A 22,266-nucleotide genomic window follows, 5' to 3' on the forward strand; every position below is an offset into this window, starting at 1 on the left:
AGTTGTTGTGGAGAATGAGACTGAAAGCAGTGAAGAAGAGAAGAAGAACGAAACTGATAAAACAGAGCTGGGAACTAGGGAAGAAAATAAGGTATCTGAAGAAGATTATGATACTGAGGAAGAGGCTGAGAAGAGGAGAGTAGAGGCGGATGCAGCATGGAGGAGAATTCTTTCTGAATCTGACACTCATGAAGATGTAGAGGAGAAGAAAGAGGTTGAAGGAAAAGAGGTTCAAGAAGAGGCTGAGAATCTAGAGAAAGAGGCTGAGAATGTTGCCAAGGGAACTCCTACACCACCACGTGGTAGACCGAAGAGATTGGCCGTGAGAAAACTAGTACTTACACCATCAGAGGAGTTTTTAAGAGGACCAGCGGTGGAAGCAAAGAAAGCTGTGGTAACTGAGCCATCACCTGTCGAGACTGAAAAAGAGGCTGAAGAGATGGCAGTTGAAGCAGATGTTGTGGAAGAGGAGGAAAAACCTGAGGAAACTGACGAGGAGAGTCCCACCGAGAAAAATGCAGAAAAATGGTGGAGGAAGAAGAAGCTGTAGAGGAGAGTCTCACTGGGAAAAATGCTGAAGAAATGGTGGAGGAAGAAGAAGCTGTAGAGGAGAGTCCCACCGAGAAAAATGCTGAAGAAATGGTGGAGGAAGAATAAGTTGTAGAAAAAGAAGCTATGGAAGAAGAAGCTATGGAAGCAGAGAAGGCTGAGGAAGAGGCAGATAAAGTGGTTGAGAAAGAGACTGAGAAAGTTGTCGAGGAAGAGGGTAATAAATACACTGAGAAGAAAAGAAAATGTGGGCCTTGGTCGTTTACAAGGCTAGTGAGGAGATGACAGATGGGACCAATAAGGTGAGGAGAGATGGAACCAATGAGGTGAGGACAGGGTTCAACCTTAGGTGCAAACATAAGATAATGATGTATGGCAAACCAAGGAAAGTTACAGCTAAGAAGAGGTGCAGACCAAGTAAGGAATCAGCACCTGTGATTGCATGTACGCCAAGTGAGAAGAGAAAACCTCAGTGGCTGCAGAGTCCCTACACGCAGGTGAAGACCGAAGACATTGACGGGCCTAAGAAGAAGCGTAAAACAAAGGGTAAGTAGGCCTCTGGAAATTATTTATGTATTTTAAGTCTTTAAAACTTGGTAGGATGTTTAAACTTGGTTGTAGTATGTTTTTTGGATGTTTAAACTTTGTTGTATTATGCTTTTTGGATTTTAAAAAACAGGTTTGGAAACTGTTTTCAAGTTAGGCTATGTCCAAAAATGAGTTAGATGGATAACTGGTTTTACTACTAGATTTACTAAGGCCAAAAAAACACTTGGTAATAATAAAATATACTCATGAAATGCATAACACATGTTAAACGTGGAATGCATAGCGCATTTTAATAAAGTTCTCATGTAAAACGTACAGCCGTTATATACATAAATATAATACTCAAATTACACTTAGTAATTCTTGGTATTCTTCAAGGAGTTAGTAATACTACCTTACATATAGTAATTCTTTGGCAATTTTTAGCTTTTTCTAGTTAAACCCGTAGAAAATGTAACTCTTTTTAGTAAACCCAATGATTTTACACTATGATTATCATCAGCAGAAATTTTCCAGGAATATGTATTTTGTTAGATTTTCCTCACTATAGTCTAACCTTTCACACACTAACAATATAAGTTAAGGGAGTTTTTTAGAAAACTGAATAGGTTTTTCTTAAACTATTGAAAATAATAATCAAAATAGTTGTAATATACATATTAATCAAATATATAGTCTACTAATTGATAATACTCATGAAAAATATAAGGGTTCTATATACTAAACATAAATACTCATACTAATATATATGGAAGCTGTTTAATTCGAGACACTGTACTCAAGATGGAAGATGTTTAATTAGACAACGGAAAGAAACCCTGCATCAACACATCTTTTAGACATTTCGGTTTCCACAATAGGAACAAGCTTTAGTGCGGGTGGTATTTCAGTTGCCTCCTTCCTATGTATGTTGAACCATTCAGCCATTTTCCGGATGATGAAATCAAACATTGGTAGTATGTTTAACTTTTTCGCGTCACTAATAACACCGTTAAAAGATTCCATTGAATTGGTGGTGTCAACATTGTACCTATCTCCTTCAAAGTAACATCTTGCCATTTTCCTCTCTTCAACACTTTTGTCAAGATACTCCGCTGTTCTAGGATACCTCATGCGAAAAGCATTATAAAGGTTCAAGAACTCAGCCTCAGTATAAGCGTGTGCGCACTCCATAAACTTAAACGCACAAGTGTCTCTGTTGTTACGGACGTGTCCTTTAACATTCTGAGACAAATGCCATATACAATACCCATGAGCGGCCTGAGGGAACACTAGACTTACTGCCTTGATCAAGCTTTTTTTTCTGTATGAAAGAAACACCAATCCAGGGACATCAGATATCACTGATTTCAACTGTTCCATAAACCACACCCAACTATGCTCTTTCTCACCATCTGCAATACCAAATGCAATTGGATAGTGGTGATGATCAGGATCTTGAGCAGTCGCAAAAAATAGAACTCCACCATAAACATTCTTCAGGTGTGTTGCATCGACAATGAGGACTTTCCTCATAACGATAAACCCTTCTTTGCTAGCTCCCAAACCAAAAAATAGATACTTAAACTTTTGGGCCTCATCCACAACCACACGAGCTACTGTGCCAGGATTCGACTGCTTCAGCATGTGCATATAAGAATTTAATAAAGTATAACTCTCTTCTGGACTTCCTCGCACTTTATTAGTAGCTAATATTTTTCCTCTCCATGACGTTGTGTATGATACTTGCACAACAACCCTGTGATGAACCAAATCGATCAAGGCATTGGGAGCTGTTGTGTCTAAACTATCGGGATAATCTTGAGCCAAAACAGCTGCAACGATTCCTGGTGTGCCTCTCCTTCTACTAGGCAGTGTTCTTGTGGTAACAACAGAACATCTATGCTGTTTGATGTAACTTCTAACCGTCCAATGATCTGAATTCATCAACTTTGCAACACGCACAAACCACTTGCAGCCTTCTTTGGCTGCTCCGCATTTTATCACATATCTTTTACTGTCCGACTTAATTACATCATACTCAAAACACTTCAGATGTGAAGCCGTCTGAATATGAACTTGTGCTTCCTCCTTGGTTCTAAATTCTTGACCTACAGCCAAATCCATACCATCATCTCGTTCCTTGACAGCTGGTGTTACTTCAACTGATGGTCTTGCTTCTGTGTCGATCTTCAATCACAATCGCATCTCTTTCGGTGACATTCTCATGCATTTCAATGTCTTCGTAAAGTGTGAGCACACCATCTTCTTCACAAGCCTCTCTATCAGTAGCCCATGTATCAGTAACCTCTCTATCAGTAGCCTCTCTATAGGATAGACCGACATAGACATCAGCTTCGTCATCCTCTTCTTCAACCGTTTTGTTGAACTCCACATGTAGAACACTTCTACACTTCTCATGATTTACTTGCAGTAGATAACCAAAAACATCTTCATCATTCCAGATAAATTTTAGTTATTATAGTAATACCCAGAAATTATCCTTGCACTAACTAATAAAAATTTTAGGACGATTTTGTTCAGATTTTACATTACCCATGATATAGAATTCATATTAATGAAATTACACACAAAATATCATCGAAAATGGACATAAAATATACCATAAACCCATAAACATAGTTTTCAAAATCTTTTTAAATCTCTTAAATTTTGCATCCGGTCTTTCTTTTTAAACACTAGGCGAGATATACACTTCTTTTTAATAATAATCCAGCAAAAATTTCATCAAAACCGGACATAAAATATACCCAAAATCAATATTCATAGTTTTCAAACTCGTTTTTACTCTCTCAAAACTTTCATCAATTCTTACTTTTTTTAACATTATCCATGATATACAGAACATTTAAATGCTGTTCCACAAAAAAAAAATCAGCAAAAACGGACAAGAATTACCTGTTTATGAAGCTTCAAATTCGCCAATGGAGAGTGAGGAAGGAGAGCTTCACGCAGAGAGAAGAGAAAAACTTGAAGACATGTGGGTCATGTCTCCTCTGATTGGTTAAGGTTGTCTCTGTCCCTGGTGGGCCATCTTGGTTGTTGGTTTATTTAAGTGAAGAAATAAATGAGTTAATGAGGTGGAAGAAATATATTAAAGAAATGAGAGGCTAATTTGGTATTTGCAATGACAATGGGGTCCACATAGGGGTATTGAGAATAGAGAAGAGATAAGAATGTTAGTTTTTTTCTCATGAGGGCATTTGGAGTTAAAGAGAGAGGAGATGAAGAAAAAAATATTAAAAAGCAAAGAACTGTATTCGTTATATCAGACTTCTATCAACAGTTTAGATTAAAACCCGACGCAATCCTTGCCTTCTTATTTCATTGGCCAACAACAATTCACTTTTCTTATTTATTTTTATCCGTTTTTGAACATATATGAATGCTTATTTGAAGGAAAAATGAATGATTTCAAATATTTGCATATAGAAATAATTGTTATATTTTGGATTTATGATTTAATTTTAATAATTAAAAAAATTATTTACAGGTTAAGTTTATGATCAATTTAAGGTTTGGAATTTTGGAAATATGGTTTGGATTTTGGGAGTAGGGTTTGGGGTTTAGGGGATAGGATTTGGGGTTTAATTCTAAAGTTCATAGTTAAGTTTTCAAAAAATAAAGTTTAGATTCAAAGTTTGGTATTTATAATATAAAGTTTAAAGTTTAGATCTAAATTTTTTTAAGTCTGAAGTATACTTAGAGTTTGAGAAATAGGGTTTGGGATTAACTTTTGGGGTTTAGGGTTTAAGTTTTGTTTTTTTTTAATTACATGTTGAAAATTTATATATTTTTAAAATTAGTATGCTTTTGTTTTAGTTATAAATTTCTACAAATGTTCATTTTGAAATTTATTGTAAGTGTTGGATGTTGCAATTTAGGGCATGTTTAGGGTTTAGAATTTGAGATAAAAAAATATTATTTTTCTTTTTTTCTAGTTTATTATTAATATTAAATTTTAATTTTATCATATTATTTGTTTTGTCATCTTTGGATTTTGCGATGAAATATTAAAAATTAAGGATTTAGAATATGATTTATATATTATGTATGTTTTCGGATACTTATATTTCGTATGTTCTCGGATAATTAATAAACTAAACCATTTCAAAGTGCTGTAGAGTGCACCAAAATATACATAAACCTCCCCCAACTTGTAATACATTACTCTCATCCGTGAATCAGCTGTGAATGTTTAAGATTCCTAATGCTTATGAAAGCTATTACTTATAAGAACCAACTGCATGACACATCCAGCTAGAGTCTTTAACCGTCTGGCTCTTCTCACTGTTGCAAAACCAAATCTGATACGACAAAAAGTGATGTCAATAACAATCTTGCAAATATAGACTTTCGACGCAATATAAAATCATTTTAAGAACTACCTTGAAGACCCCACCAAACGAAGTACTAACTGCCATGGAACGGGTAAGGTGGGAGGCAATGGCTGAGACACCAGCATCCCTGAACATAAGACAAATCATCTCGTTATCAATGGATATACCTTCACCGAGTCTGGGGCATCAAGAAAGAACTCCTTATATCCATCACCGATCATCTCCATGGTTCAACAATTATCTCCATGGTTCAACAATCTATGAATCCTTAATCAAGAGAGCAAAAGAAGAGAACTTTCAAGAGTTATAGAATCCCCTTCATCTAAAATCTCAATCAGAGATTACACATGGTTAGGGTCGAAATCGAGGGTTTTGATTACACTAACCAGAGAAAGGTTTACGCTTGAGACAAGGGTCAAGCTGACTACAATCTCAATCTGAGACAGAGATTACACATGGTTACGGTTAAGCCCAAGCTTCTTAGCATCCTTTGCCTTCTTGGTGCTCCTTAACCTTTATAAGGAACTTGTGGTTCTGCTTCAAGGTCACCCTTTTACTCTTGCTATCTGAAAAATAATCACAACATCAAACAAATTAATAAAGACCTTCAATTGAGGGGCTTATCGAGAGAAAAGGGACCAGAGAGAGAGAGAGAGAGATTACGACTCCTCGAGTCATTAACAAGATCCTCAAGTTCTTCATTACTTCTCCATGCTCTGTTCTGTGTTTTCTGTATTAATGTTCTGTGTAAAAACAAAACTTGCAGAACAGTAGCAAGAGTGTTGAGGTAAGAGTAAGCAAGGGTGTTGAGTCGCATCCAGGAAGCATAATTGATTCCCTCTGCTCGTTGCTACTGCTCCTTCTCGACGAGTAATCCGAATCCACAGTCGCAGCCATGACAATATCAACCCGACGGTGGAGATGCTTCGGAGCAGCGGGTTCGATTTTCCGGTAAGGCGGATACCGGTGGAGAGTGGAGGGAAGTGTTCTAAGCATTCTTCAGTAACCACCATCCTCTTCAACCTTATCTCTTCAAGCCAAGTGTGCGCAAAGTTACAAAGGACGGATTAGGATTCTTAAGTTTTGATTTTGAACTCGATTGGAGTTGAATCGATCGAGAAGAACCCGATTCACTCATCTTTTCCAACAAAGAATGTTCTGATGTTTATAATTGAAGAAGACGAAGGAAGAAGATAGATTGATTGAAATAAGAAAAAAAATAAAATAAAAAATCATCTCTAGAGAAAAAGAAAGGGAAGTCGGAAAAAGAGAGAAAAAAATGAATGAGTATTTTTTTTTTCTGAGTGTTTGGCAAAGTGTTACCCTAAATTAAATCTCCGAATTTTGTATTCCTATTTAATGAAATTCTATTTTAGCGCGAATTTAATGCTACGATAGAGTTGTGATCCGATTTTTGTACTTTTGGTAGCAGTTGATGAATTCGTGCTATCGCGAACTGCTACCAATACTTATATTTTTTTGTAGGGTGTGGTGATTGCAGAGTTAGCAATGAATTTGAGCCTTTGTAAAAATCAACGCACCATCCGTTAGATAGGATAAGACCCACATGCCGACAGAGCGGGCGTGGGTGGCCCGTTAGCCGTGGGAGGTCGAACGTTACAAATGGTATCAGAACTGGTTAGCCATCTTGGTTCTGGCCCGAGAGGCGTCTTGAGACCTGTCGTGGTGCGCAACGGAGGCGTTGCGCTCTGTGAGTGGGGGTGAATTGTAACATCCCGATTTCTGGTATATGTGGAAAGGCTTAAGATAATTTATTTGGCTACCTATGTTACCAAAGTCCATTTATCTTTTCAGTCAACCATTCATTTAAAACTCCAGAATTAATCGTGCTTGAGCTAGAGTAGTAGAAAGATGGGTAACCTGCGGGACTTATTCGCTATATCGTGCGAGTGAGACCAAAACAAGGGGAAAAGTCATGTAGTGATTGGTTAGTAAATTATGATTTCGAGCCTTCGAAAAAATTAACGCACCGCCCGTCTGATGGGATGGGATCCACAGGCCGAGAGAGCTGGCATGGATGGCCCATTAGCCGTGGGAAGTCGGAGCGTTACAGATTATAAAAAAAAATAAGCCAGCCATGAAAATAAGTAATCAAACCAGATTCATAATATCAAATTACTAGAGCTTTTTGAATATATACTTCAAATAAAAAATACACTAAAGCAGAAAATCAAGATATGCTTACATTCGTACTGGTGCACATATCTCTAACATGGAAGATAAAGTTGGAAAGTTGGAATTTATTGGTTTTTGCTTTGAATTTTTTTTTAATGTTTGATAACAAGAGTTTTGAAAAGAAAGAAGGATAGGAAAGGATCCTCTCCACAATGGCAAAGCAAAACAACAAAGGACAAAGACAAAAATCACAAAGGAAAGATGAATTAGTCTTGTCTTGAAGCTTCTCTTGCAATACGGAGATGAAGCCAAGCTGGCCCTCCTAGAGCAAGATAGGACTGGAAACACCCATCTTTCATCACACTTTTAGCTATATCTATGGCTATTGAGTTGGCGCACACTTTCTCAACTTCAAACGAAACTGAAGAAAAGAGAGTACAAAGAAGTGAGACATGCTCCAATATAGGCACCGAAATCTGGGCCAAGAAGTAGGCGATGTGATCGCATCAATAGTTTCTAGGTGGTCCGATGCTATGCCTACCGAAGTAAAATTACATCTCTCGCACTCTGTAAGACCCATACAATACCACGTAGTTCTGCAACTAATCAGTTTGTCAAAGGAGTAAAGGCATCACGACCGTGGAATAAGACATTTCCCGTGTGATCCCTCGCAAGCCAAGCTCCTCCACTCTGTAATAATACATTCCTCCAATTCACATGAATGTTACATTTAACAATTCCAAACGAAGGAGGGCACCACCGTTCCATGTATCCTGTTCTGGTGTTCAGTCGCTCTATGTTTTGAGCTTGTGTGTTGACCTCAAACCAAATAGAAGCTTCTTCCTCTGCATTATTTACGCAAAACAACGGAGATTCCTGAGTCTCTGCATACAGGATCGAATTCCTGTTTTCCTACATTCCACAACAGACAAGGAATAGCGTGCACACTGTTACCACTGGGAGTTTGGTTGTCCAGAGAGTTGAACAAAAAGGCCATGTTCTCCTCGAAAACCATTGTAAACCCATGCGAGGGTGAAGGACATTGCGTCAGTTGCCACAGTTCCTGAGCTTTAGTACAGCGGAACAGCATGTGGTTAATTGTTTCTGGTTCTAAGTGACATAGAGAACAAGTTCCCTGCACATTCAGACCTCTAGATTGAAGTCTATCAGCCACTTCCAAATGCCGAATTTTGTAAAACAGAGTAAAGACTGTTTTGATTGGTTTTCATTTTTTTATTGACTAATGTGTTAACCTCCAAAAGCTTGAAAAAAATGCAAGTGTCATTATCTATAGATACTTGTGATATTGTGGTGTTGATTTATTGTAATAGAAGAAAAAAAACTGTATCTGAAAACATCCCCGTGCAATAGTTTTAAGATCCAATATCTTATTATATAAAGAAGAGATTGACTCTCTTCTGAGTAAGACACGTCATCAAATAGCTTCTTCTGGACGCGACACGTGTCACCTATAAAACCTCACTGTTTCATTTAAGTTTGTGTGCAACACATGTAGGCTTCGTTTTGCATTCAGACCTAATGTTTTACTCAAAGGGTCAAGTCCGATAAGAGAAACTTTACGTGTTTCAAAACGCGTCGTTTCAGATTTTAGGGTTCAACACAATTCTGATCTCTGCCGTACGAGAGTTAATCTCAACGAAAGCGATGGTTCATCTTCTTCCTAACAATCTGAAAAGCAACCAGTTACAGATGCATCACCCACGATCTACCTTCAATGCGAGCTTCACTCCTGCAAGGCGGTGTATCTGCTTGTATAAAAAGGTTAGCCTTTCTGCTCTGAAAACCATCTTCTCAATCCGGTTTTGATTTTGGAACTGCCGGTGTTGAGTTTGTTTCCAAGAACAAAATATACACAGAGCCTTATCTGGAATGTTTAACACAAATTAAACTCGCTTCTCTATATCTTTCCCCTCCTTGCTTGGTTCTTTATCAAGAGCTGATGCGCAAAGCTTATCACTGCCCTTGAGTCTCCAACATTAGCAACCACAAGCTTTTGACCATCGATTGCAATCTCCGTTTCAGATTGACCCGCCTTTTATCAAGCTTAAGAGACTGCTGACACTGCATCTGTTGATGCTAAAGCAGAGTTATCCATTGGATGGCAAAGTGAAAACCATGCGTGATGTACTGATTGTTTAAACTGAGACTGTCACTAAACTAGTAAAGAGAAAAGACGAGTTCTCGTCGGTGGGTCAAGACAAAGACGTGTTTTATTAGATCAGTGAGTCGAAACCGAGTTACAAAAGGGGAAGAGAACAGAGGAAAAAGTCCGGCGAAGACAAATTCGTCGGACCGCACAAGTCGGCGAGATGTAAGATGTAAAACCCTAATTCTAGCCGAAAGTGAGTGTAGTAATTTGCGGATCCCCTCCTTGTTGCCTTGTCTCCTCCTTTTATAGGTGAACGCTCGTTGACCTAATGTATCTTGTCTCAATGGGCCTCCTCGAGTAATTGGGCCGACTCATCGGGCCGACTCATCGGGCCGTTGTGTCAGGTCGGCGAGCCGATGATGTTCAGTCAATCATCTCATCGACTAAAAGTAGTCTGGAGCCGAGCCGAACACCGGCTTTCAAGTCGACGAGCCGATCTTCTTTGTTGTAATCATGTGTCTGGGTAATTGTCTTGCGGGCCTTTTGGGAGGGCTAGGCCCATACCCAACAGTAAGTCCCCCCAGTTCGCTGGTGAGTAGCGTAGCCGACTCAGCGAATTTGATAGTAGGGTTTGCGAGACAATTATCTCAAATCTGTGATTTCAATCGACTCCTCGACTATCCAATCGACTCCTCGACTGTGCAGTGGACTTTGTATGCTCGCGTTCGAGGATCAGACTGATTTGATTTTGATGATGATTTTTTTTTATTTAAACCGGTGGTTAGTTCCGGTTTTGATTTGAACCGATTTCGGTTCTCCTCGAGAAGCTGAAAAGTCGCGACGTTTGGTGAGCTCCACGCGCCTTAATGGGCCGACTCTAGGCCCATCTAGGTCTAATGATGACGCCTCGGGGTGCGATGTGCTCCTCTCTCTATAAATACCCCTCTTCCTTCTCATTTTCTTCACTCTTCATTCGGCTCAGGTAGTTTCTCTCTCTAACTCTCCGCTTCTCTCTATAACTTTGTAGTCTTAGATCTGAGAATGTCATCGGGCGGTAGAGGTAAACTTTCTAGGGCCCAGAAAGGGAAAGCCACGGTGAATGCGTCCGAATCGAGTCCTGCACGTGTCGTCGAGTCGAATTCCTCGCCCGATTTTGAGACGATTCATCGTGAAGCCATGATGGATACGGAGAATATGGACACGCCCCAGCGAGTCCTCGTTGCTGATTCGGCGCGGCAGCTCCGCGAGGAGAGAGAAAATGTAACATTAATTTCGAGAGACGGTCAGGGTGGAGCTGATGTCGGAGAGACTTCCCTCCCCGATTTCGTTCCGTGTTGTTACCATCCGGGGGGAATCTTCGAGGATCTTCCGGCTTTGGCGGTTGAGCAGATGCGTCCTTCTGTCGTAGAGGGACAGTCATGGGAGAATATCGAGGAGACTCGTTCGACTCCTAGTAGCATGAAAGCTTTATTGAGGGAATGTGAAGGAACCGGGGTGACCTTTTTGATCCCAACTAAATCTCAGAGGCCGTGGTCCCCTCCTTTGGGATTTCAGTGCGTCTATGAGTCATACTTTCAGGATGAGACCAAACTTTGGTTTCCAATTCCTCGACTCGTTACGTCTTATGTGAGACGTCGTGACGCGGCGATAAGTCAGTTTTTCAATGGCGCGTTCTGTACCTCGGTGGCATTGATGGTGACTGCGGCGGAGATCGACGTTTCGATGAGTGTTCGGACACTCGAGGAGTTGACCTATACGAAGTCCATGGGCAATGGTTTATTCTCGATCCAGATGAGGCCCAACTACAACGTGATCGTCGATCATCCGTGTAGGACGGCGCACTGGAAGCGTTTCTACTTTTACGTCAAGTCTGACGGTTTTGCCTTCGAGGAGCCGCCCGACGTTTTCTTCCGATTTTTGTGGAATCATAAACTCGGTAGAACGCTGTTGTCAGCTCATCGACTGTCTCTTTTCCTTGTTTTCTGACGAGTTTTCGTTTATTTGCAGTTGATCACCCAGACACGGCCTCTTATCCGGAAGATTTCGTCTCTGATGCTCGTGCAGTCGTTTCGCGCGTCCAAGTGAGCTGGAAGGATATCACCATCGAGAGGATTCGACGAGTGCTTGACAGAATCTCGAGGAGTAAGTTTCCTCTTGCGATCACATGTTTTCTTCCAACTCATGTCAGTTCCGAGATTTATCTGAACCAGCTTGCTGATTTTTTTCAGAGGATTGGAGGTCTGATCTACTGCCTTTGATTACCGGTAACAAGCGGCAGTTTTCGATATTCAGTAGCGCCGAGAAAAAGATCATCAACGCGGCCAGGGAAATGAAAGAGCTTCCAGACTTGAGTGCATTAATCAAGAAAAAACTGAGCGAGGCGAAAAAGGCATCCTCTGCGACTCCTAGCGAGACAACTCTTAGTGGGACGACTCCTCGCGAAGAGACTCCTCGCGAAGAGACTCCTCGCGTGAAGACTCCTCGTGGAGCAATTCCTCCCGCTCCTCTTCCTCTTGTGGTTTCCCCCGGACCGTCTACAGGCCCGGCTAACGTCGACTCTTCGAGGGAGGATCTCACATTGATCTCTGAACGAGAGACTACTGAACCATCGTTGACTGGTGGTAATAAGAAGAGATCTGCTCCTGACTCCTCTGCATCGGCTGCTTCTCAAGCGAGGACTGAATCTGATGGTCCTCCAAAAAAGAAAAAGAAAAAAGAGAGGAAGAAGAAGAAATCTGTTGAGGAACAGTCGGAGCCTGCCGAAGGCGCTGAGAATTGTGAGACCATTATCGAGAAAGGTTCTTCTCGCGATGCTGCAGCTCGGGGAGTCGTCGACTCGGACAACTCCCCGTCCATCTCTCTGAAGAAGAAGAAGACTGCCCGCAGCCATGAGTAGTCTACTCCGGCTGCGTCTGCTTCTGCTGCGAAGATTCCTCCAGCTGCACCTCGGACTCTTGTTGAAGGCGGTTCGGCCTCTGAGGATCGTCGGGTCAAATTTCATGACCGCGTGGAGTTCAAGTACGTCGGCGAGACTCCTCTTTCCTTTGCCCCGACTGACTGTGCTGAGCTTGTTCGACAAATTAAGGGTGGTCGCAAGGACTTGCCCGCTGTCAAGGACCTTATTTTCAAGGACGCATACGTCGATGCGGCGAGGACTAAAATTCTGGTAAGAATTATTCTCCTTATTTTATCTTTTTCATGTTCCTGGTTCTGATCTTTTCTTTCGTTCATGCAGAGCGACGGGAGCATGAACTACGTCGTCGAGTTATACGACTCAGCCCTTAAGGAGGCCACGTCTAAGTTAAAGCAAGCCGACAAGCTCGCTCGAGCGAAGGATGTAGCTATTGACCGCAAGACGAAGGAATTTAAAGCGACAATTGATAAGGTCGCGGAGGAACGGGCTCAACTGATTGAGAGGAAGAAGGCTCAGAAGGCTCATTTCCTGGAGAAATTCGGGGAGTTGAAGGATAAATTTGAGGCTGCGGGTGCAAAGATACGAGGACTCGAGGAGGAGAAGAAGGCTTGGTTAAGAGAGAAGGCAGCCATGGAGGAGAAGATGGTGTCCACCGCGCTGAGACATTTGAAAGAGGTCAACAGATTGAGGGACTCTCGAGGTTATGAGGTTACTCACGAGCGGTTTCGTGTACAAACGGCCATGATTGCTAAGAGCAATAAGCGTTTCTCCCAAATTCGAGATCTCGAGAAGCATCGTAGTGAGTTCGAAACAGCCAGATCCTTGCAGAGCCAAGCTTTTGGGACAAAGAAATGTCTCGAAGCGCTTAAGGAGAGCGGGATCGACATTCCGCAAGAGACGATTGACTTGTTCGCCGAACAAGAGAAGGGGTACGAGGTTGCGGCTAAACGCCTAGCTGTCGGAGGGATCCCCGAGGAGCTTCTCTGTCTTTTTCCTCTTCATCTTCGATCTCCTTTCTAAACGAGAATGTGTGGGCGACGATCGACCCATATGGATCGAATGCGGGCCTGATTGATGCTGGGACCGCTGCTTTCCTTCAAACTCCCAGTAGTTCTCAAGGAGATCATGCGAACGAAGGATCTGTAGAACCGACTGGAAGAGAGCTCGGGGAATTGCCTCTTCAAGAAGGTGGGATCGTTGGCGAGGTCGTAAGGCTCGACGAGACGACCGTTGCATCTGCTTCGAATCCGACTACGCTCTCCACCAGCCTCGTTGTGAATGAAGATCCGCTGGTCCCGGTTCTTGGGACTAGTGTCGAGACGGAGACAGAGCTTGTTAATCTACTTGAACTCTCAGACTCTTCGACTGAAGAAGAGGGTGGCGAACAATTGGAGGAGACCGAATCCGGCTTAGTTGGTAACCCGCAAAATGAAGAGGGAGCGGTTGACGGAACTGATAATCTGCCAGTTCTGCCAGCGGACGTGACTGGGGAGGCTCTGGATCGGCTCACTGCTCAGGTCGTCGAGGGGGGCTCCGACCGTGTCGAGGACTAGTTTAATATGTTGTTGTTGTTTCCTTTAGACTTTGGTTTTTAGCCCTCGGAGGCTTTTGTTGATGTAATATCTGGATTTATTTTGCTTTTGTGGCTATCCGTTGTTTCAGACTTTCAGAAAGTTTATCTTCCTTAGAAGTTATTTTTGAAACAGAGTTTGCCTTAGTCGTGAGATATAGTTTCGTGGACTCGAGAATGCGAGTTAGCCTTCGACGAGTCGCTGAAATCTATTTTGAATGTTGGGTTTAAACGATTTTGGTTTGGCAATCTGGTCGATGTCTTGAATTAAACCGAAGAGTCGATGACTCGGCTTTATCAAATTTTGACACATCATGCCGTCAGTTCGAGTCCTCGATAACAACATAAATTTTCGAGTTTTGAAGACAATCGTTTATACTTTCGAGCGACAACGGTTTTCAAATCGATCCTTAAGTAATCCAAAAAAGAATATTAGGTGGGCCAAGCCCGGCTTTAGAGGATTATAAGATGATTGAAAGTTGTCGTCTCGATCGCACGGGTCGGGACCGCGATACGACCGAAGAATCCCTCGAGCATGTGTCTGATCAGGACATGCCCGTTAGTGGGTGCGAGTTCTAGTACGTTTGTCCGAGAGACAAGGTCGTGCTCGTGTGTAAGCATCGCTTAAAACAATTCGCGCTCCTACTTGTTGGGAGATTGTTTTTGTTATAGCTGGACCCGGTAAAGGGCTGCCTACGTACCTCTAGGAGAGGATCAAGCCATTCGTAGTTCGTTTTGGTTAGTGAAAGTGGCATTGGATGCACATTCACTTTTTTTTTTTTTTTTTTGGGAGTGAAAGTGACAAGGGTGTCATTCACTCGTCGATTGAGCAAGATTCCTTGAGTGTTCGATCTTCGGGCTTGTGCCTAAGAGTAGTATCGTCGGAGGTGCATTGAGTTCCACGCTCTGGGGACGGGTTCGCCGGTCGACGTCTCGAGTCGGTAGACTCCTGGTTTGACGACTTGAGAAATTTTGTACGGTCCTTCCCAGTTAGTTCCGAGCTTGCTTGCATTCAGCTCCTTGGTGTTTTCGAACACTTTGCGTAGTACTATGTCGCCCAGTTCGAGAGGTCGAGACTTGACCTTCTTGTTGTAGTAACCTTCGATCTGATGCTGATAGTTCTGGATGCGGATTAGTGCTTGGTCGCGGCGTTCTTCTATAGCGTCCAGGGCGTCGAAGAGCATACCGCTGTTGAGCTCGACGTTTTGTGCATCCTCGACCTTCGCAGACTGGTTACGTTGACTTCGGCGGGAGCCATGGCTTCGACTCCGTGTGCCATCGAGAAAGGAGTTGATTTCGTTGCTCCTCGAGGAGTTGTTCGATGTGACCAGAGGACACCGTCGAGTTCATCTGCCCAACATCCTTTTTTGAGATCGAGGCGCTTTTTCAAACCGTCTATTATGATTTTGTTGGTCGCCTCGGCTTGGCCGTTGCTCTGGGGGTATCGCGGACTTGATGTGTTGAGTCGGATTCTCCATCTCTCGCAGAACTCTCGAAATTTGTTCGATATTAATTGGGAGCCGTTGTCAGTCACTATCTCGTAAGGTAAGCCGTGGCGACAGATGATGTTCTTCCACACAAATCGTTGGACCTCTTTTTCTGTAATGCTTGCGAAAGCTTCCGCCTCAATCCACTTCGTGAAGTAATCTGTCAAGACCAGGACGAAGCGTTTCTGTCGAGAACTCGGCATCGGGCCGATTATGTCCATTCCCCATCGCATGAAAGGGTATGGAGCTGTCATCGTTCGTAGCAACTGTGTCGGGGAGTGGATCGTTGAGGCATGTCGCTGGCACTGATCACATCGCTGGGCGTAAGCTTCGCAGTCTGCATTCATCGTTGGCCAGTAGAAACCGAGACTCTTTACTTTTAAAGCAAGTGCTCGACCTCCAGAATGATTTCCTGCAGCGCCTTCGTGCGTTTCAGCCATGACTAAATGCGTCTCTTCGCCATTGATGCACTTCAGAAGTACCTTGGTTGCGGTCCATCGGTGGAGTTCTCCGTCGAGGACGACATAGTGGGCACTCCGCGTCTTGAGTCGTCGTGCAATCCATTTCTCGGGAGGTAGCTTTCCATCGACCAGATAGTCGATAAATTCTGTTCTCCAGTCGTTGGTGTCGTTTGACACCTCTTCGAAGACGTGGTTCGCGGGTGTGGCTTCGGTTATTGGTGCTACGATGGCGGTCTCGATGGGAGTCAGGTCGATGCTTGGTTTGTCGATCTTGTGGATAGGGATGGTACGTTTCACCTGATCGCGCAACCTGCTACCTAAGGCAGCGAGAGCATCAGCGCATACGTTCTCTCCTCTGGGGACTTTGGTGAGTTCGAAGAATTTGAAATCTTTGGCAAGTGTTTGAACGATCTTAAGGTATGCGTCCATTCGTTCGTTGCGGGCGTCGTAGTCACCACTAAACTGACTAGTTACGAGTTGCGAGTCGCAGTATGCGCTGAGGCGTTTTTCCTTGACTGCCTTGGCGAGTCTTAGTCCTGCGGTCAACGACTCGTACTCTGCTTCATTGTTTGAAGCGGCGAAGCCGAAGCTGAACGACTGTCTGATCAGTTCTCCTGTCGGGGATTGCAGCTGCACTCCTGCTCCTGATCCTTTGTTTGTCGACGACCCGTTGACGTGGAGTATCCAATTTTGACTCGGGAGGATTAGATCTTGCTCGAGCTCTGGTGCGAGCTCGATGAGAAAGTCTGCGAGGACTTGAGATTTCGCAGCTGTTCGATTCTTGAAGACAATGTCGTGCTCGCTGAGTTCGATAGCCCACTTCGATAACCGTCCAGATTGATTTGTATTCTGCATTACCGATCGCAATGGTTGATTTGTCAATACTTCGATTGTGTGCGACTGGAAGTAGGGACGCAGTTTTCTCGCCGATGTTACAACGGCGAGAGCCATCTTCTCAAGGGTGGGGTATCGAGTCTCTAGATCAGTCATGCGCTTGCTCGTGTAGAAGATAGGTTTCTGTTCTCCTCGATCCTCTCGGATGAGGACGCTGCTGACCGCGGTTGAGGATACGGCGATATAGAGTGAGAGTGTATCGCCAGTTTCGGGTTTGGATAATACGGGAGGAGTTGTAAGATACTCCTTGAGTTGTTTGAACGCCTCTTCGCACTTCTCGTCTCAGATGAAGCGTTTGTTTCCTCGCAACAACTCGTAGAAAGGAAGGCATTTGTCCGTGGATCTGGAAATAAAACGGTTCAGGGCAGCGATCCTTCCTGTAAGTCGCTGGACTTCTCTGCTGGTTTTTGGGCTGGGAAGATCAAGTATGGCAGAGATCTGTTTAGGATTTGCCTCGATTCCTCGCTGGGTGACGATGTACCCTAAAAACTCTCCTGAGGTGATACCGAAAGTACACTTGGCTGGGTTGAGTTTCATACCGTATTCGTTCAACGTCGTGAAGCATTCTTTAAGATGATCCAGATGGTCCGTTGCGCGGAGTGATTTTACCAGCATGTCGTCGATGTAGACTTCCATCGTGTTCCCTAATTTGTCGGCGAACATTCGATTGACGAGTCTTTGATAAGTCGCACCCGCGTTTTTGAGACTGAACGGCATTACTTTGTAACAGTACGTCCCTCTATCGGTGATGAATGCCGTCTTCTCTTGATCATCCGGATGCATCATGATCTGATTGTAACCAGAAAATGCGTCCATGAAAGTCAGGAGTTCATTCCCAGCAGTCGACTCGACGAGTCTGTCGATATGCGGGATGGGGTAACTGTCTTTTGGGCAAGCTCTGTTCAAATCGGTAAAATCGACGCAAACGTGCCACTTCCCGTTCTTCTTCTTTACGACGACCGGGTTAGCTAGCCACTCGGGGTATCGCACCTCGGTGATTGAGCCAGCTGTGAGGAGTCGCTCAACTTCTTCATTGACAGCTTTGCTTCGGTCGTGACCTAGCTTTCGTCTCTTCTGGCGAATGGGTTTGATGGTTGGATCGACATTCAACTCGTGGGATGTGATGGCGGGGTTTATTCCTTTCATATCCGATGTCGCCCAAGCAAACGTTGAAGCGTTCTCCTTGAGAAAGTCGATGATTGCGCGTTGCATCTCTTCGTTGAGGAAGGCTCCGACTCGGACTACTTTGCTCTTATCAGAGTCGTCGATGGTGACTTCTAAAATCTCGTCTTTCTGAGGTTGAATTTGCTTTGCTATCGCGTTGATGTGAGGAGTTGATTGTTGCATTTTCACCGTTGCAATGAGTAGCTCGCGAGCGGCCTGCTGGTCTCTGCGAAGAGTCTGCACTTCACCGTTTGGTCCTGGAAACTTCACGCACTGATGATATGTCGAAGACACTGCCTTAACAGAATGTAGCCAGGGGGTTCCGAGGATCGCGTTGTAAGGAGCTTTCGTTCGGATGACTGAGAATTTGACCGTGCGTATCACTCCGCAGGCATAGACGGGGAGTTTGATTGTACCAATCATTGTCTCGGAAGCACCGTTGAATCCTGTAAGGGAGGGAGATGATGGTTTCATGTCGCGCAGGTCGACTCCCATCTTATGGAGCGTATCTTGAAAGATTAAATCGACTGAACTGCATGTGTCAATCAACAATTTAGCGACGTAACACTTCGCAATTCCTACCTCGACTAGCAGTGGGTCGTTGTGAGGTAAATGGACACCGATGGCATCGTCTGGCGAGAAAGTGATTGAGAAATCGTTCTCGGGTTTCGATGGCCATTTCTTCGAGGTTACTGCCTGTCGTCGATGGTCCTTCACAGACCAGATGGAATCACCGCAAGGAGGTGAGCCACCCATGATTATGTTTAGGAAGTTAGACTCGACGACTCGTTTATTTCTCAGTCGAGTCCTCAAGTCGCTAGGCGAGTCTTCGATGATAGGTGAATTTTTGACGTTGGGCGAGTCCTCGACAACGGGTGAGTCCTCGACAACAGATTTGTGTCCGTCCTCATTCTTGGACCTCGCCTCCTCGATTCTTCGTCGTAAGTCTGAATGTTTTGGTCGGTTGAGCTTGATTCTGAGGTCTTCTCACGAAGATCGATGACTCGTGGCCTGAGACGGGATCGGGCACTCGAGTCCTCGATTTTCCTAGCCTTGGATTTTTTGATGATTGAGCGGAGATCTCCGTGTGAGTCGTATGCACGATCAGATGTCTGCGACTTTTGCCTGAGCTTGTTTCTTAAGTCGTTTGACCTGTCTGATCCTATATGCTCTCGTTTGTTCGTTTGCTGGAATACTCGCGTGAGTCATGGACATGTTTATCCTCTTCTTCATCTGAGGAGGAACTGGGTCGTGCGAGGATGACTTGTACACGTCGACGATTACACGGTTGCTCCTCGTCGACTTGTGCATCGCCGTCTTCTTCTTCATGCTCTTCTGGCTTGTCATCCTCAGTATGCTTCGGCCGGTTTCTAGACTTATCCTGATTCTTGTGAGTTTTCTTTTCTTTGTTTTTGCTCCAGCTCTTGGTGCCGTTGGGCCTAGGCTTAGGGATTTCGACGTTTGACGTTCCCTTTTCGTACGACAAGAAGAGGGCGTCTAACAAATACCTGCAGTCCCTTGTATCATGTGCCTTAGACTTGTGGAAGCTACACCACATGTTTGGCTCAGCTGGTCCAGGAATTGACGCCGGAGGTGTCGAAGAGGTTTGCGGCTTTTCGTCGTTTTCCCAGACATTCCAACCTTTTTCGCGTACAACGACAGTGGGCTGTGGGGACGCGTTTTTGTCTTCAACCACGTAGACGAAACTTTTCGGCTGGTTAGGTTTACTGCCTGAGACGTGCTGACGAGGTTCCTGGCGTGCCTCGGGAGCTTTGGGGACAGTTGCCGGTTTGGTTGTCGTGTTCAGTTTCTTAAGTATCGCCGCTGTGTCTTCTTCCATTCGAATGAAGTTGTTTGACCTGGCGATTGCGTCCTGGAGCGAAGTGGTTGGATTTCTGTAAAGATCCTCGCGAAACAAGGACTTGAAATAGAGAGTGTTCATCAGTGCGTCGACGGCAACGCTGTCGGGGACTTGGACTTTCGAAGCGACTGCTTTGAATTTTTCCATGAAGTCGCGGAGGCTTTGGCTCGATCCTTGAGATAGATTCCATAAATCGGACAGAGTTGCTCCTTGTCTTGTAAACATGATGTAGTGCTTGAGGAACGCAGTCGTCAGATCGTGGAAATCGTTGATGGAGTCGCGCTCCAATCCAGTGAACCATCCGAGAGCTGGTCCTTGAAGACTTTCCACGAAGAGACGACAGTAGCCAGCGTCTCTTTCTTCCTCAGAGAAGTTGGTTCGACCCATCGTGATGTTGAAAGCAGTGATGTGGTCGGTTGGGTCCACCTTTCCGGCGTAAGTCGGAAGGCGAATTTTCTCGGTCGGCCGGTAACGTACGTCGGTGATCTTCCGGGAAAATGGGGTTTTTAGGGTTTCGGCGAGGACACGTTCGATCAGCGGCGCTGAAGTAGGTCCTTCGAGCATCCGGTCTTTCATGTCCAGGACTGATTGCTTAAGCTCAGCGAGTTCCCGGACGGTAACGAGGTCGACGCCGCCGGGAGTTTGGACCTGTACGGCACTCGTGTTTGCGGGGTTTCCGGCACTGGCTGTTCGGTAAGTGTCGAACAGTTGTTTTCGGACCGTCGTAGCCGGATCTCCTGAGCCTCCGGCCAGCAGAGCTAGAATGGCGGCGAGTTGCTCGGTCGTCGCCTTTTGGGCGGCGTCTTGCTGCGCCATCCTCTCGAGTATGGTTTCTACAAAGGGCGCTGCTGTTGGAGCGCCTTCGGTCACAGGCGACTCGTCGTCGGACGATGAGTCGGGTCGAGTCACGATCTTTTGCTGACGCTACTCTGTCTGCCCCACGGTGGGCGCCAACTGTTTAAACTGAGACTGTCAATAAACTAGTAAAGAGAAGAGACGAGTTCTCGTCGGTGGGTCAAGACAAAGACGTGTTTTATTAGATCAGTGAGTCGAAACCGAGTTACAAAAGGGGAAGAGAACAGAGGAAAAAGTCCGGCGAAGACAAATTCGTCGGACCGCACAAGTCGGCGAGATCTAAGATGTAAAACCCTAATTCTAGCCGAAAGTGAGTGTAGTAATTTGCGGATCCCCTCCTTGTTGCCTTGTCTCCTCCTTTTATAGGTGAACGCTCGTTGACCTAATGTGTCTTGTCTCGATGGGCCTCCTCGAGTAATTGGGCCGACTCATCGGGCCGTTGTGTCAGGTCGGCGAGCCGATGATGTTCAGTCAATCATCTCATCGACTAAAAGTAGTCTGGAGCCGAGCCGAACGCCGGCTTTCAAGTCGACGAGCCGATCTTCTTTGTTGTAATCATGTGTCTGGGTAATTGTCTTACGGGGCTTTTGGGAAGGCTAGGCCCATACCCAACACTGATGTTTTTCCACTTCTTGCTTTTGCCTCTATCCACAAAATGAAATCAAAGTGAGAACTTTTCAGATTCATTCACATACTTGAACAAAAATCTCAGACCTTTAACCAGAGTAAAGTCATTAACAAACAGAGGAGAATCGAGAACTGCCATCTTCACACAGAATCTTCAGATTCATTAACTAAATGCAAAAAAGGCAAGTCAAATTTAATCAAATTCCCTCATCAGATTGCTAACATCAGTTCCAAACAGAGAAGAACTAAAACGAGTCTCATGGCTAGAGAAGAACTAAAACGAGTATCATGGCTAATCAACGAAAGGGTGTAATAGAGCTAATCAGTTTAAGATCTCACAGTAACATCAATCAAAGAAGAATCAACCTAATAAGATAAGCCATTAAGCCAATTAATACCTTCATCTTATGGAGAATTTCTCTGCATGTCATTAAGCCAATTAGTACCTTCGTCTTTAGTCTTTGTATGGATGTGTGATGATCCAAGAAAGAGAGAGAGATAATGGTTGTAAATATTTGTGATGATGATGATGAAGCTGGCAGTTATTATTATAAATTCAATAAAGGAAATGAAATAACTAGAAAATCATAAGACCAATACTTTAATACAAAAGTGGAACCTTAAAGTTCACGTTATCGTGGGTCGATCAGATACAATCGATGTTTGTTCATAGTACAATATTACGTACTATGAAAATGTTATTTTGAACATGTAGACATAAATATAAACGCAAAACTACATTTTGCGCA

The 22,266-nt window shown here is 44.0% G+C and overlaps 3 protein-coding genes and 1 long non-coding RNA gene across 5 annotated transcripts; 1 reads left to right on the plus strand and 3 right to left on the minus strand.

The window, feature by feature from the left end:
* Positions 1-1,896: 1,896 nt before the first annotated feature.
* LOC106392533 (protein FAR1-RELATED SEQUENCE 5-like) lies at positions 1,897-3,204 on the minus strand. Its single transcript, XM_013833338.2, has one exon. The coding sequence runs from the start codon at positions 3,202-3,204 to the stop codon at positions 1,897-1,899; it is 1,308 nt and encodes a 435-aa protein (XP_013688792.2).
* Positions 3,205-5,187: 1,983 nt separating this feature from the next.
* Positions 5,188-8,032, minus strand: LOC106394498. The gene is made up of 4 exons (XR_001278886.3): positions 6,102-8,032; positions 5,825-6,004; positions 5,487-5,705; positions 5,188-5,405 (listed from the first exon to the last, which is right to left on the minus strand). It is a non-coding gene; the product is annotated as an uncharacterized LOC106394498 (long non-coding RNA).
* Positions 8,033-10,650: 2,618 nt separating this feature from the next.
* On the plus strand, positions 10,651-12,943 carry LOC125586413 (microtubule-associated protein tau-like). 2 transcript variants are annotated; one of them, XM_048756520.1, is made up of 2 exons: positions 10,651-11,826; positions 11,913-12,943. In XM_048756520.1, exon 2 carries the CDS (start codon positions 12,014-12,016, stop codon positions 12,578-12,580), a length of 567 nt encoding a protein of 188 aa, XP_048612477.1. In that variant the 5' UTR covers positions 10,651-11,826; positions 11,913-12,013; the 3' UTR covers positions 12,581-12,943. Both variants share the same exon structure in this region; 1 of them encodes a protein (XP_048612477.1).
* Positions 12,944-18,997: 6,054 nt separating this feature from the next.
* Positions 18,998-22,169, minus strand: LOC125586414. Its single transcript, XM_048756521.1, has 2 exons — positions 21,916-22,169; positions 18,998-21,534 (listed from the first exon to the last, which is right to left on the minus strand). Exon 2 carries the CDS (start codon positions 20,849-20,851, stop codon positions 19,337-19,339), a length of 1,515 nt encoding a protein of 504 aa, XP_048612478.1. The 5' UTR covers positions 20,852-21,534; positions 21,916-22,169; the 3' UTR covers positions 18,998-19,336.
* Positions 22,170-22,266: the final 97 nt, after the last annotated feature.

The sequence above is a fragment of the Brassica napus genome, chromosome C4, assembly GCF_020379485.1.
Source record: "Brassica napus cultivar Da-Ae chromosome C4, Da-Ae, whole genome shotgun sequence".
Classification (NCBI taxonomy): domain Eukaryota; kingdom Viridiplantae; phylum Streptophyta; class Magnoliopsida; order Brassicales; family Brassicaceae; genus Brassica; species Brassica napus.